Source organism: Miscanthus floridulus, chromosome 7 (assembly GCF_019320115.1).
Source record: "Miscanthus floridulus cultivar M001 chromosome 7, ASM1932011v1, whole genome shotgun sequence".
In the NCBI taxonomy this organism is placed as follows: domain Eukaryota; kingdom Viridiplantae; phylum Streptophyta; class Magnoliopsida; order Poales; family Poaceae; genus Miscanthus; species Miscanthus floridulus.
In genome coordinates, this window is record NC_089586.1 from 80,022,861 (window position 1) to 80,035,804 (window position 12,944).

At 44.7% G+C, this 12,944-nt stretch overlaps 1 protein-coding gene across 1 annotated transcript; it reads left to right on the forward strand.

Moving 5' to 3' along the window:
* The first annotated feature begins 9,301 nt into the window (after positions 1-9,301).
* On the forward strand, positions 9,302-10,693 carry LOC136465710 (uncharacterized). The gene has a single exon (XM_066464337.1). It carries the CDS (start codon positions 9,302-9,304, stop codon positions 10,691-10,693), a length of 1,392 nt encoding a protein of 463 aa, XP_066320434.1.
* Positions 10,694-12,944: the final 2,251 nt, after the last annotated feature.

The window sequence follows — 12,944 nt, forward strand, 5'->3', positions numbered from 1 at the left end:
GCATATATTCAAGTGGTAATGCATTGCGATGATGTTCTTGATTTTTCCAACAGGTGTGAGCCTAATGTATCTACCAAACGATGGGTTCCACCGCCGGAAGATTGGGTTAAGGCAAATGTTGATGCTGCTGTTTTTAGTGAATCAGAAAGAATGGGAGCCACAATGGAAATTTCTTGGCTACAACAAACCAAGTGATTTGCAGTCTCTGAACCAGAAATGGCTAAAGCTTTGGCTGTCCGATGGGCTTTAAAATTCATCTGTGATCAATACTTCAAGAAAGTGGTAATTGCTTCGAACTGCTTAAACTTGGTACGAAAGCTCATGCAAAAAAGTCTGGATAGGTCTCATATAGGAGTAATCGTCCAAGACATCTAGATGATGAAAAACAACTTTGATGATATTTCTTTTGTCTTTGTTAGTCGAAATTGTAATGAGGTAGCTCGTGTATTAACTAAGTCGGCTAACCAGACGCTTGGTTTGACGTGTCTAAATGAAGCTCCGGAGTCCATTCGAGCTTTAATTTATAATGATCTTCTAAAATAATGAAAGTGTCGTCAGTTTTCAAAAAATCAAATCAGGGATTTGAGAACTCGATTTAATTTGGGCATGGACAATGAACCTAGAAATAGATCAATTTTGTGATTAAGAACTTGATTTGGGCATTGGCGAGAGCAACAAAGGTGGCAACAACTCGATTCAGCTGCCATCTCTGAGGGAACGCAGGACTCAAGACGGTGGTAATGTGCAAGTTAAAATCCTAGTAAGCTCACTGTAATTCTCCATGGCGTCATTCTTCGGTGTAATTCTGAAATGATGGTTTTTCATGTCAGTCTTCCACATTACGTAGAACAGATTGTGACAAGTGTGTTTCAGCTCCATAATTTTGTCCTGTACAAAAAATGATTCAAACGACAGGAAAAATTATGCTATAGTCACAACTGTCAAAGATTATTAGTAATTTAGTGATACAATTTGTAAAATTCTTTTACGTGAACTACCTGCCGACCCGCCCCACACCCACCTGGGCAGATCCCCATTACCCCTCCCCTTAATTATATTCCTTCCTCACTTATTCACCAAATTGGGTCGAATTCAAATATCTTTTTGGGCCAGACAGCAGACCAGACAGGAGTCATGCAGTAAAATCCAGAATTACTGACATCGTCACATATCTCGTGCTTTTTGGGAAAAAAGTCATAGCTCCTAAACCAAGTATCCTAATTAAAATATAATTGCACCATTGTGTTCCCTGCAATAAACTATTCAAAATAAGACCCCACATAGATATATTTCAATGAATTTTTTTAACGAACATTTATCTCATGATGGACATGTATTTAAATATAATCATTCGAATATCACATTAACACTATACGAACATCGTAAAAATTAGCATAAAATATCATATGTATACTACGTGAACATCACATATATCATGAAATGTAAAAAATAACAAATTAAAAAAATAAAATTAGTGAAGTAATTAATTATAGTCAAATAAAAAGAAGAAAAAATGTTATTGAACATCATAAATACATCGAAGAATATTGCATTAACAATACACGAACATCACTAAAAATAGCATACAACATCATATGTATACTATGTGAACATTGAAGGAACTTGTGACGCCTAAGAGGGGGGTTGAATTAGGCAACTTAAAAACCTACTCTAAACTATGGCCTCTAATTCCACCTTAGCAAAACCTATGCAAGAAAGTAATCTATCTAAATGTGCAACTATGGTTTTGCTAATGTGTTGCTATCTCTACCGCAAAAGAGCCTTGCAACCTAGGTTCTAATCCTATCAACTAGCCTATCATCTAAGCTAGGAAAGTAAAGCGCGCAACCTAGATAACAATGTAAATGCGGAAGATAAAGATGAGGTAGAGATGCAAACTCTCGTCGACAACTCCGGTATTTTTACCGAGGTATCGAGAAGCGCTCAAGCTTCTCCCTAGTCCTCGTTGGAGCCCCTCGCAAGGAATCCCTCGCAAGGGCTAAGCTCCCGGTCGGGTAACTCCGTGGATAGCCCCAGGCCTTTCCCACGCGCAAGTGGGTCTCCGGTGTGCCTTTGGCAACCCTCTCTCGGACCGCTCCCCGCCGTCTTCACTATCAAGCTTCCGGCCGAACCGCCGCGGGCCTTGTTCCCTTCGGTACACGGTGGCGGCCACACCACAAACGCGGTTGGTGTGATCTCGCAAGACTACAAGCCCCTCCGATGTACAACAACGGTGTGCGCAAGCACCGAGTGATAAGAGGTGTGCAAACCTCACTAAACACTAGGCCTAAACCTAGAGCAAGCGCATAAGCGGTGGTCTAATCAACCTAAGTACTTTACAAAGCACCTACGCTAATCACCTAATGAATCATTAAGCACTATGCAAGTGGAGATCACTAAAATGGTGTATCAACACCCTTGATATGTTTCCTCAACTCTCCACCCTTGTCTTGGCCGGTTGGGGTGGTATTTATAGCCCCCAAGTGAGAAGGTAGCCGTTGGGATCAACTGCAGCTTTTCTGACAACGACCGAATGCGGTCGTCGTATTGACCAGTCGCGTCCGATCATTCACAACGGTCACCTGGCCTTCGGCGCGATCAACTGATCGGACGTTGAGCACATCCGGTCACATGCCACCGGACGCGTCCGGTCGCAACTATGCCTCTTTGGAACCTCTCTAGACTCGATCGGATGCTTCTGTTTCCGCGTCCGGTCGATCTTCTGCTAGCGTCCGGTCGCGCTGAAGTTGTTGCCGTGATGATGAACAGTGCCATCATCGCATCCAGTCACTGCTTCACTCATCGCCCGGTCATTGCTTCGCTCAGCGTCCGGTCGCTGTTGCTGACGCCTGCTGCTGCCGAGCAACTGATCGGACGAGTCCGGTCCTTATAAGGGACGCGTCCGGTCCTTATAAGGGCCGTGTCCGGTCACCTCTGCCGAGCTCGTTTCTTCACGATCTTGCATCCGGCTTGGTTCCTATCTTTGTGCTTGGACTTTACTTGATATCTTGGATCTTCTCTTGTGCTACTTTAGGTCTTGCTTGAGGTGTTGATCATCGAATCACCTTGTCGCCTTTGTCTAAGTCACGTCTTGCACCCTATTGAACTACAAAACAACTACTAGCAAACATGTTAGTCCAATTTGGTCTTGTTGATCATCAAACACCAAAATCCAAAGTAAATGGGCCTAGGGTCCATTTTTCTTACAATCTCCCTCTTTTGGTGATTGATGACAACACGACCAAAGCAAGCAAATAATAAAAATTTTGGAAATAAAAAACTATCTACTTGCTAGGATGCAATGCAAAGGACAAGGTTATATGAAGCTAAAAGATACCATATGTAAACATCTTTGGAAACTTATATTGCCCTTGCAAATGTCCCCATGTGGCATTATGAATTTAAGCCTCCCCCTAACTCCATAATCCACTATCCTCCCTTTGTCGGACCATTACCACTTGTAAATTATTATGATCGGGCTTGCTTTTGGTCCTACAAATTCTCCCCCTTTGGAATCAAACACCAAAAAGGAAGACATTAGTAGCACAAGGGAGGGTCAAATTTTGTGATCCTTTGAAAGTGGAGTGAAATAGATCACAAAACTTGACTCTCACATTACATAGACTAAGCTCCCCCTAAGTATATGCATACATATGATGGAGGGTGAAAATGTGCATAATTGGCAAATTAATGCACAAGGGAGTTTAATCTATATAATACATGGAAAAAACATATAACTATCAAATTGAAGTCAACATAATGATATCAGTTAGGAATACTACATGTAGAAACCAATTTGAATGACACCACTTGAAATGGATGGTGGTCATTTGAAGTTTGATGCTTATCTCCGATGACTCCATTTTCCTTACAATGAGACTACTACACATGATAAGCTTGAAAGGGTATTAGTCTCAAAGTATCCAACTTGTAGAGTAATCTCTCCCCTAAATTTATGCGTACAAGCATGGAATACTTGTAGGAGACATGCACATTGATTTTAGAATCAAAGACACCACTTGAAGGATGATATCACATAAATGTGAGGATCATTTTCAAAAGTGATAATTTGGGGAAAATTATCTACAATTTGGACTTTGGCACATATTAGATAAATAATTGTTAGACAAGCTATGTGCCATGCTCCTAAACAAATTAAACCATGTAGGTTTGCTCCAAGGGTAAGAGTGATACCGAGCAAGTCCTACCATATGAAATACCTAGTGTATGCAAGACAAAGATTTAACATGCAAATGCAAACCTAGGTATGAAAAGGAACTAGATGCTAATTGAAATTGCAAGAATTTAACTCTAGTTACCTACCATAGGAAGGGAAATTTGGGTCCATAGTATTCACTAACCCACTTGTCAATTACTTGATCCGATGTGATGCACCCCATGAAATGCACCCAAACTTTGCCAAGTCTTCAAATTCCCCAAAGTCCATTGGACTTCTCACTTCCCCTTCGGGATCCAAAGCTTATTGGTGCTCTTCATGTTGGAAATGATCTCCTTAGGCACCCAAATGTGTTTGGCCCCATTGTTGACTTGCTTGTTCACCTTGATGGCCACCACCTTGTCATTCTTCTTCTTCAAGAGAGATAAAGGTGTGGAGGCCTTCTTATCCACCTTGTTGGTGTAGGTGTTGGAGAGCTTGCTTGTTTGCTTTTTATTTTTCTCTTTCTTCTTAACTCCTTCCCCCATTCTTCACCTTGCACTCATAGGACTTGTGGCCTTTCTTGTGACATATGTAGCAAACCACGGTTTGTCCTTCATCAAGCTTCTTCACTCCCTTGATGGTGTTATCTTGATGAAGTTGGGCTTGCTCTGTCATGCCTTTCACTTGAGTCAAGTCTTTAGTGAGGCGAGCTACTTCTTGCTTGAGTTGCTCATTCTCCATTGCAACCTCTTGTGTGCATGTTTCTACAATAACTTTCTCAACACAAACTTGGTTGCACAAGGGTGAGTCTAAACATAAATCATTACAAGAAGTAGAGGCATCCTTTTTAGGCATGTCAAAAATTGAAATTTTCTTTTTAGGTGCCTCGATGGGGGTTGTACCGACGGCTTCAAGATTTGTGACTTTATTAGTTAGCTCATCACAATGTTTGCACATGGTTTCCTATTTTAGTAAGCAAACTTTTATAAGCATCTTGTGAGCAAGCTAACTTTTCTTTCAACTTTTTATTTTTCTTTACAAGTTGCTCATCATTGATTGTGCAATTATTTGTGTTTGCACTAGATAGCTCCACATTAAGATTGGCAAATGTTTCATATTGTTCAAGCATGGTAGCATAAGCTTGTTGTAGCTATCTAATTTTTCTTTCAATTTTTTAAGCTTCTTTTGTTGACTAGTGCAAACCTTAGCAAAGTTAAGATTTTCTTGCACAATTTCATCATAAGAAGGTAGCTCATCATCACTATCACTATCATTGTCGCTATCACTAGGGATAGGCTTTTTGTTACCTCATGCCATAAGGCACATACGTGAAGTGCTTGATGATGAATGCTTGTGCCCGCACCTCTTGTGATGGTCTTCTTCACTTAAAGAATCATCCCATGACCTAATTGATGTGAGGGCTTTGTCTTTGCACGCCTTCTTCTTTGTCTTGGGTGTGGGCTTGTTTGGACAAATTTCCACAAAGTGCCCTAACTCGTCGCATCCATAGCATCCTTTCTTTCTTTGCTCATTTCTTTGATTGGTGAAAATGAAATCTTGAATTTGGATGGACACACCCTTGACATTGAGCCTTTGGATCATCTTCTCCACCTTGTTGATAAGTTTGATTCTTCATCAAGGTCGGAGATGGAGGAGGAAGATTGATCATCATCACTTGATTCTTCATCATCATCATCCTCATCTTCATCTTCTTCTTCATCCTCACTTGAGGAGCTTGAGCTTGAGCTTATATCTACTTGCTTGCCCTTCATCTTCTTTTTCTCACTACATGCGAAAGCTTTGCCTTTACTTGATGAAGAGGCTTCTTCTTGACCCATTTTGCGTGACATCTCAAATGCCACAATTTTGCCAATCACAATGGCCGGGGTCATGGTGCTCAAGTCCTCCAAGTTGTGGAGGATGGTGATGATGCTTGCATATTTCTTTTGGGGTAGCACGAAGATGATCTTCCTCACGATGTCCGCATCACCTAGCTTTGTCAATCCTATAGAATTGAGCTCATTGATAATTAGATTCAAACGAAAATACATATCACAAACAAGATCATCATCATTCATTTCAAAAGAATCATAACTTTGTTGAGCTAGGTAATGTTTTTGCTCACGGACATTACTTATGCCATCATGGAGCTCTTGTAATTTTAACCAAATTTTATGTGCCGTATTTAAGGTGAACACTTGGTTAAACACATCCATGCTAAAAGATTCAAACAAGCAATTTTTAGCTCTAGCATTGAAATGCATTTCTATTTCTTCACTCTTTGTGGGTTTATCGAGATTCTTAATGGGTTTCATCCCATCACGAGTGACTCTCCAAACACCCAAATCTACCGCCTCAAGGTGACAAGCCATTCTAGCTTTATAGTAGGGGAAGTTAGTGCCGTCAAAGTGTGGAGGCCTAGATGTATCCATCCCAACCACTCTTAGTAGCGTCGGCTCAATGGAGGTTAAGCCAAAAGTCCAAATCGAGCCAACCGCCTTTGATGCCACTTGAAGGAACTTGTGACGCCTAAGAGGGGGGTGAATTAGGCAACTTAAAAATCTACTCTAAACTATGGCCTCTAATTCCACCTTAGCAAAACCTATGCAAGAAAGTAATCTATCTAAATGTGCAACTACGGTTTTGCTAATGTGTTGCTATCTCTACTGTAAAAGAGTCTTGCAACCTAGGTTCTAATCCTATCAACTAGTCTATCATCTAAGCTAGGAAAGTAAAGCGCGCAACTTAGATAACAATGTAAATGCGGAAGGCAAAGATGAGGTAGAGATGCAAACTCCCGTCGACGACTCTGGTATTTTTACCGAGGTATTGAGAAGCGCTCAAGCTTCCCCCTAGTCCTCGTTAGAGCCCCTCGCAAGGAATCCCTCGCAAGGGCCAAGCTCCCGGTCGGGTAACTCCGTGGATAGCCCCGGGCCTTCACCACGCTCAAGTGGGTCTCCGGTGTGCCTTCGGCAAGCCTCTCCCAGACCGCTCCCTACGGTCTTCACTATCAAGCTTCCGGCCGAACCACAGCGGGCCTTGTTCCCTTCGGTACATGGTGGCGGCCACACCACAAACGCGGTTGGTGTGATCTCGCAAGACTACAAGCCCCTCCGATGTACAACAACGGTGCGCGCAAGCACCGAGTGATAAGAGGTTGCAAACCTCACTAAACACTAGGCCTAAACCTAGATCAAGCGCATAAGCGGTGGTCTAATCAACCTAAGTACTTCGCAAAGCACCTACGCTAATCACCTAATGAATCATTAAGCACTATGCAAGTGGAGATCACTAAAATGGTGTATCAACACCCTTGATATGTTTTCTCAACTCTCCACCCTTGTCTTGGCCGGTTGGGGTGGTATTTATAGCCCCCAAGTGAGAAGGTAGCCATTGGGATCAACTGCAACTTTTCTGACAACAACCGGATGCGGTCGTCGTATTGACCGGACGCGTCCGATCACTCACAACGGTCACCTGGCCTTCGGCGCGATAAACTGATCGGAGGCTGAGCGCGTTCGGTCACATGCCACCGGACGCGTCCGGTCGCAACTATGCCTCTCTGGAACCTCTCTGGACTCGATCGGACGCTTCTGTTTTCGCGTCTGGTCGATCTTCTGCCAGCGTCCGGTCACACTAAAGTTGTTGCCGTGATGATGAACAGTGCCATCGTCGTGTCCGGTCACTGCTTCACTCAGCGTCCGGTCGCTGCTGCTGACGCCTGCTGTTCCCGAGCAACTGATCGGACGCGTCCGGTCCTTATAAGGGCCGCGTCCGGTCACCTCTGCCGAGCTCGTTTCTTCACGATCTTACGTTCGGCTTGGTTCCTATCTTCATGCTTAGACTTTACTTGATATCTTGGATCTTCTCTTGTGCTACTTTAGGTCTTGCTTGAGGTGTTGATCATCGGATCACCTTGTCGCCTTCGTCTAAGTCACGTCTTGCACCCTATTAAACTACAAAACAACTACTCGCAAACACGTTAGTCCAATTTGGTCTTGTTGATCATCAAACACCAAAATCCAAAGTAGATGGGCCTAGGGTCCATTTTTCTTACAATCTCCCAAAATATCATGAAAATGTAAAATAAGATAATAAAATTAGTGAAGTAATTAATTAGAGTCAAATGAAAAGAAGAAAAAAATGCTACCAAACGATGACAAAATATATCTAAAACATCAATGTATGCTTACTGAATATATATATATATACACAACACACACACACACATCGTAGAACATCGTATTTCTACTCGCAGACATCAAAAAATACATCATAGAACATTACATGTATACTACATAAATATCACGTATGTCTGTAAAATAAAAAATGAAACATAAAATTATAATATAGAAGAACAGAAAGGAAATTCAAAATTAATAAAATACGAAAATAGAAAAAGGAAACAAAAAAAGAAGTAAATAGAAGAAAAGAAAAAACACTGAAAAGGAAAAATAAAATAAAAAATAATTAATTAGGTAAAAACAAATAAAATAAAGACAAACATAAAAAGGTGAAAAGACAAATCAAATGCCACATAATAAAAGAAAAAAATAAAAAATAAATCAAAAAATGAAAGAAAAAAAGAAAAATACAAAGAAAATAAAAGAAAAATAAAAAATAAAAAGACGAATAAAAAACAAATAGAACAGGGAAAGGAAAACGAAAAAGAAAAAAGGAAAAAAGAGAAACGCAACTACCATTCCCCACGACAAACGCACGTACGTGCACGGGAGTCAACGGAAAAAAAATAATTAGGCATCCCACGCTATGTGGGATGTACCTGGGCCATCGCGCGAGTCAGCGGGCGACTCCGACTAGTCGGACTGGAAGATTTCCAGACAAAGAAACGGCGCTGAATTGGGAGGGTGGTTGGTTCGGCGGTCCCGTATGTCCTCGCCGGATTCGGTTTGACAAACAATCTAATCTAAATTCTAATAAAAGCGTAGTGCGTCACGTGGCACTGTCGCATATCGCGCCAACTCGGAGTCGGAGGCCGCCACCCCAACTCAGGGTGTCAGGGGTGCATAAATCAAGGCACGCAACGCCAGGATGCAAAAATAGGTTAACAAGTAGTAACAACAACAATTGAAGAGTAGAGACCACAAGCACAACTTCACAGATCCAAACGATCATCGATTCATGGCCGCCCGCGGTTCGTTTGTGATGGACATGATCCGGCCGCTGGCCGTGCTGATGCCGGCGGTGCCGCGCGCGGACAGGGCAGTGCCGTTCCACCGGCGCATGCTCTACACGGGACTGTCCGTGTCCGTCTTCATGGTGTGCAGCCACCTGCCGCTCTACGGCGTCCGCTACGCGGCCTCCGGCGCCGACCCCTTGTACTGGGTGCGCTCCATCCTCGCCTCCAACCGCGGCACCCTCATGGAGTTCGGCGTCGGGCCCGTCGTCACGGCCGGAACGGTGATGCAGCTCCTCACCGCCTCCAAGCTGATCCGCGTCGACCAGAACGTCCGCCGGGACCGGGACCTCATGGACGGCGCGCGGAAGGTGCTCGCCGTCACCATCGGGCTCGGGGAGGCCGCCGCCTACGTCCTGCTTGGGATGTACGGGCCCGTCGGCGCCCTCAACGGCGCGCTCATCGTCCTCCAGCTCTTCTCCGCCAGCGTCCTCGTCGTCTTCCTCGACGAGCTCTTCGACAAGGGATACGGCCTGCAGGGTTGCTCCGCCATATCCCTGCTCTCCGCCACTAACACCTGCGGGAAGGTGATCTGGCAGGCGTTTAGCCCTGTGACCGTGAACACCGGACGGGGCCCGGAGTTCGAGGGCATCGTCCTCGCCGTCATCCACCAGGCCGTCGTCGGGGCCGGCAACACCCGTGCGCTCGTCGCCACCATGCTCCGCCGCCACCTCCCGAACGTGACGAACCTGCTGGCCACCTGCCTCGTCCTGCTCACCGCGGTCTACCTCGAGGGCATCCGGATGCTGCTGCCGCTGCAGTCGAGGGAGAGGCGTGGGCGGCGGGTGACCTTCCCGATCAAGCTTCTCTACACCTCCACCATGCCCATCTTCCTGTACTCCGCCATGGTATCGGCCCTCTACATGGTGTCGCAGCTGCTCCACTACAGTCGCTTCGGCGGTGGCGTGCTCGGCCGTCTGCTCGGTGTGTGGAAGGAGGCCAGCTACGCCGCCGTCCCGGTCGGCGGCCTCGCCTATTACGTCACCCCGCCGTCCAGTGTGGCCGCCGACCCGCTCCACGCGCTCATCTACACCGTGCTGCTGCTCGCCTCGTGCGCGCTGCTCTCTCAGTTTTGGGTGATCACTTCGGGGTCGTCGGCGAGGGACGTCGCGAGGCAGCTCGCGGACCAGCGCCTGGCCATGCCTGGAAGGCGTGATGGTGCTACCTACGCGCAGCTCAAACGTCAGATCCCCACGGCGGCCGCTGTCGGAGGCCTCTGTGTCGGAGCTCTCTCCATTTTTGCCGACATGACCGGAGCCATCGGCAGTGGCACTGGAATTATGCTCGCCGCCACTGTCTTCTACAACCTCGTTAACTCCTTTCAGAAGGAGGATTAAGCATCGTGCTACGCAAGCTAGGAAGGATGAAGACTGATTCAATTATTCCAATTAGTCCTCTTATTATTTCTCTTCGTACTTAGTAGTACTTGTTAAGCAAGTGTTTTTGTTGTCGAGGCTATTCGATGGAATTCTCGATCAATTTATAATGAAATTTTTATTTGATCTTCAATCAAACCACCCATTTTATAAAAAAGAGAACGGACTTATTCAAATTCAAAGTGCTTCTTAATCTCAATCAGTTCTATGCTTCAATATAATTTTCTAGAGTAAGCACTATAGCTTGTTTCCAATACTCATCAGCAACTAGATCAAACAAGCTTGCACAATTTCTAAATCACCCTGTAGAAATAGAATGGCCTGTTTTCCTTAGTCGAAATAGGCAATTCCTTTCTCTAGGACCATACTTGAGAGTTTCCTACCTCATACGGCTCATAAATTGCTACGTTAATTTTTTCTATCCAATTTCTCAAAATTCAATCCAATTTTTTCAGGGTTAAGGAGAAGCTAATTACTTTGTTTTTGCTACAACTCTAGTACGTTACTAGGATGAAATTTCAAACCTATGGTTCGACCCAACTACACAGAAGCGGACATAAGTAGGGATAAAAACGTGCAAAAAATCCCTCTCCTGTTTCCGTTTCTATATTTTTTGTCGTAAAACGAGATCGGGCTCGGGAAAGTCAAGATAAAAAACGGAATCAGGATACGCGGACATATACAGAAGCGGACAAATACTAATAGAAAGACGAAAAGTTAAGTTATTTTTTTTCTCGAACACGCAGGAGAGCTGCGTATCATTTGTATTAGTAGAAGAATAAGGAGTCATACATAGACCCAAAAACACTCACCCCCACACCTTCCCTGATTTCTAAAGCTACATCACCTGAGTCTGAGAGTACAGCGACCAAGCATGCTAACTAACTAAGCACCCCTGGCAGTGAGCAAGGACAGACCCTTGGCTCCTGCCAAACACCACCAATGGGCATCATCCCTAGCTATACTAAGGGCTGTGTTAATGTTAGGTGCCACCCCATTGAAGACACAGTCATTCCGGTGCTTCCAGATGCTCCAGGCTCCAAGGATGATAATGGAGTTTAATCCTTTTCTCACATCTCCAGTGGTGGCCGCCTCTGCCTTCTCCCACCAATCCTCCCAAGCTGAATCCTCGGGTTGAGGCGTGAGTGAAGAGAGTCCGAAGCGCTGCAAGAGGGCAAACCAGAATTGTCTGGCAAACACACAACCAACTAGGAGGTGATCAATGTTTTCTTGTTCTTGGTCACAGAGTAGACATTTGGCCGGGTGAGGAAGTCCTCTCCGAGCAAGCCTGTCAGCTGTCCAGCACCGTTTATGAGCCACCAGCCACATGAAAAAGCGGCATTTGGGAGGAGCCCATGACTTCCATATTCTCTCATATGGCCTGAAGTATATGGCGCCCTGAAAAAATACATCATAGGCAGACTTCGCTGTGTATTTTCCTGAAGCCGAAAGCCTCCAAATGTGTCTGTCCTGTGCCCCATCCTGCAGCTCAATATTAGATAATTTATCCCACAATTCCAGATATTCCATCAGAGCTTCCACAGGTACTCCCACTCGGATGTCCTCGATCCATTTCTCATCAGTCAAGGCCTCCGCTACTGTACGCCTGCCTATTATTCTTTTAGAGACCAAACTAAGGATCTTAGGCGCTACTTCCTCAATATTTTTCCCCTCCAGCCATCTATCCTTCCAGAACAGAGTGCTAGCTCCGTTTCCTACATCGGTATACACTGCCATAGAGATGAGGCCATCCACCTCCTTGCTCACTTGAAATGGCAGACTTGCCCAAGGTTTACTTGGTTCAGATTTTCTCAGCCATGGCCACCTAGCTCTGAGTGCAAAACCTAGGGATTTTAGGTCCGCAATTCCCAGGCCCCCAAGTTCTTTAGATCGACAAACTTTGGGCCAAGCGATGAGGCAGTGTCCTCCATTAGCTTCTTTTCTGCCTCTCCAAAGGAACGCTCTTCTGATTTTATCAATTGCCTTAATAGCCCAAGGCGGAAGCTCAATTGCCATAGCCAAGTATACTAACATTGCAGTCAGGACATGTTGCACCTGCACCACCCTTCCTACCTTTGTCATTAGATCTGCTTTCCATCTTGGCAACTGATCAGCTATTTTATCGATAATTGGTTGGATTTGGTCTTTGGTCAGCTTCTTGATGGAGAGAGGCAAACCAAGATATTTGCAAGGAAATCCCTGAATACCACAA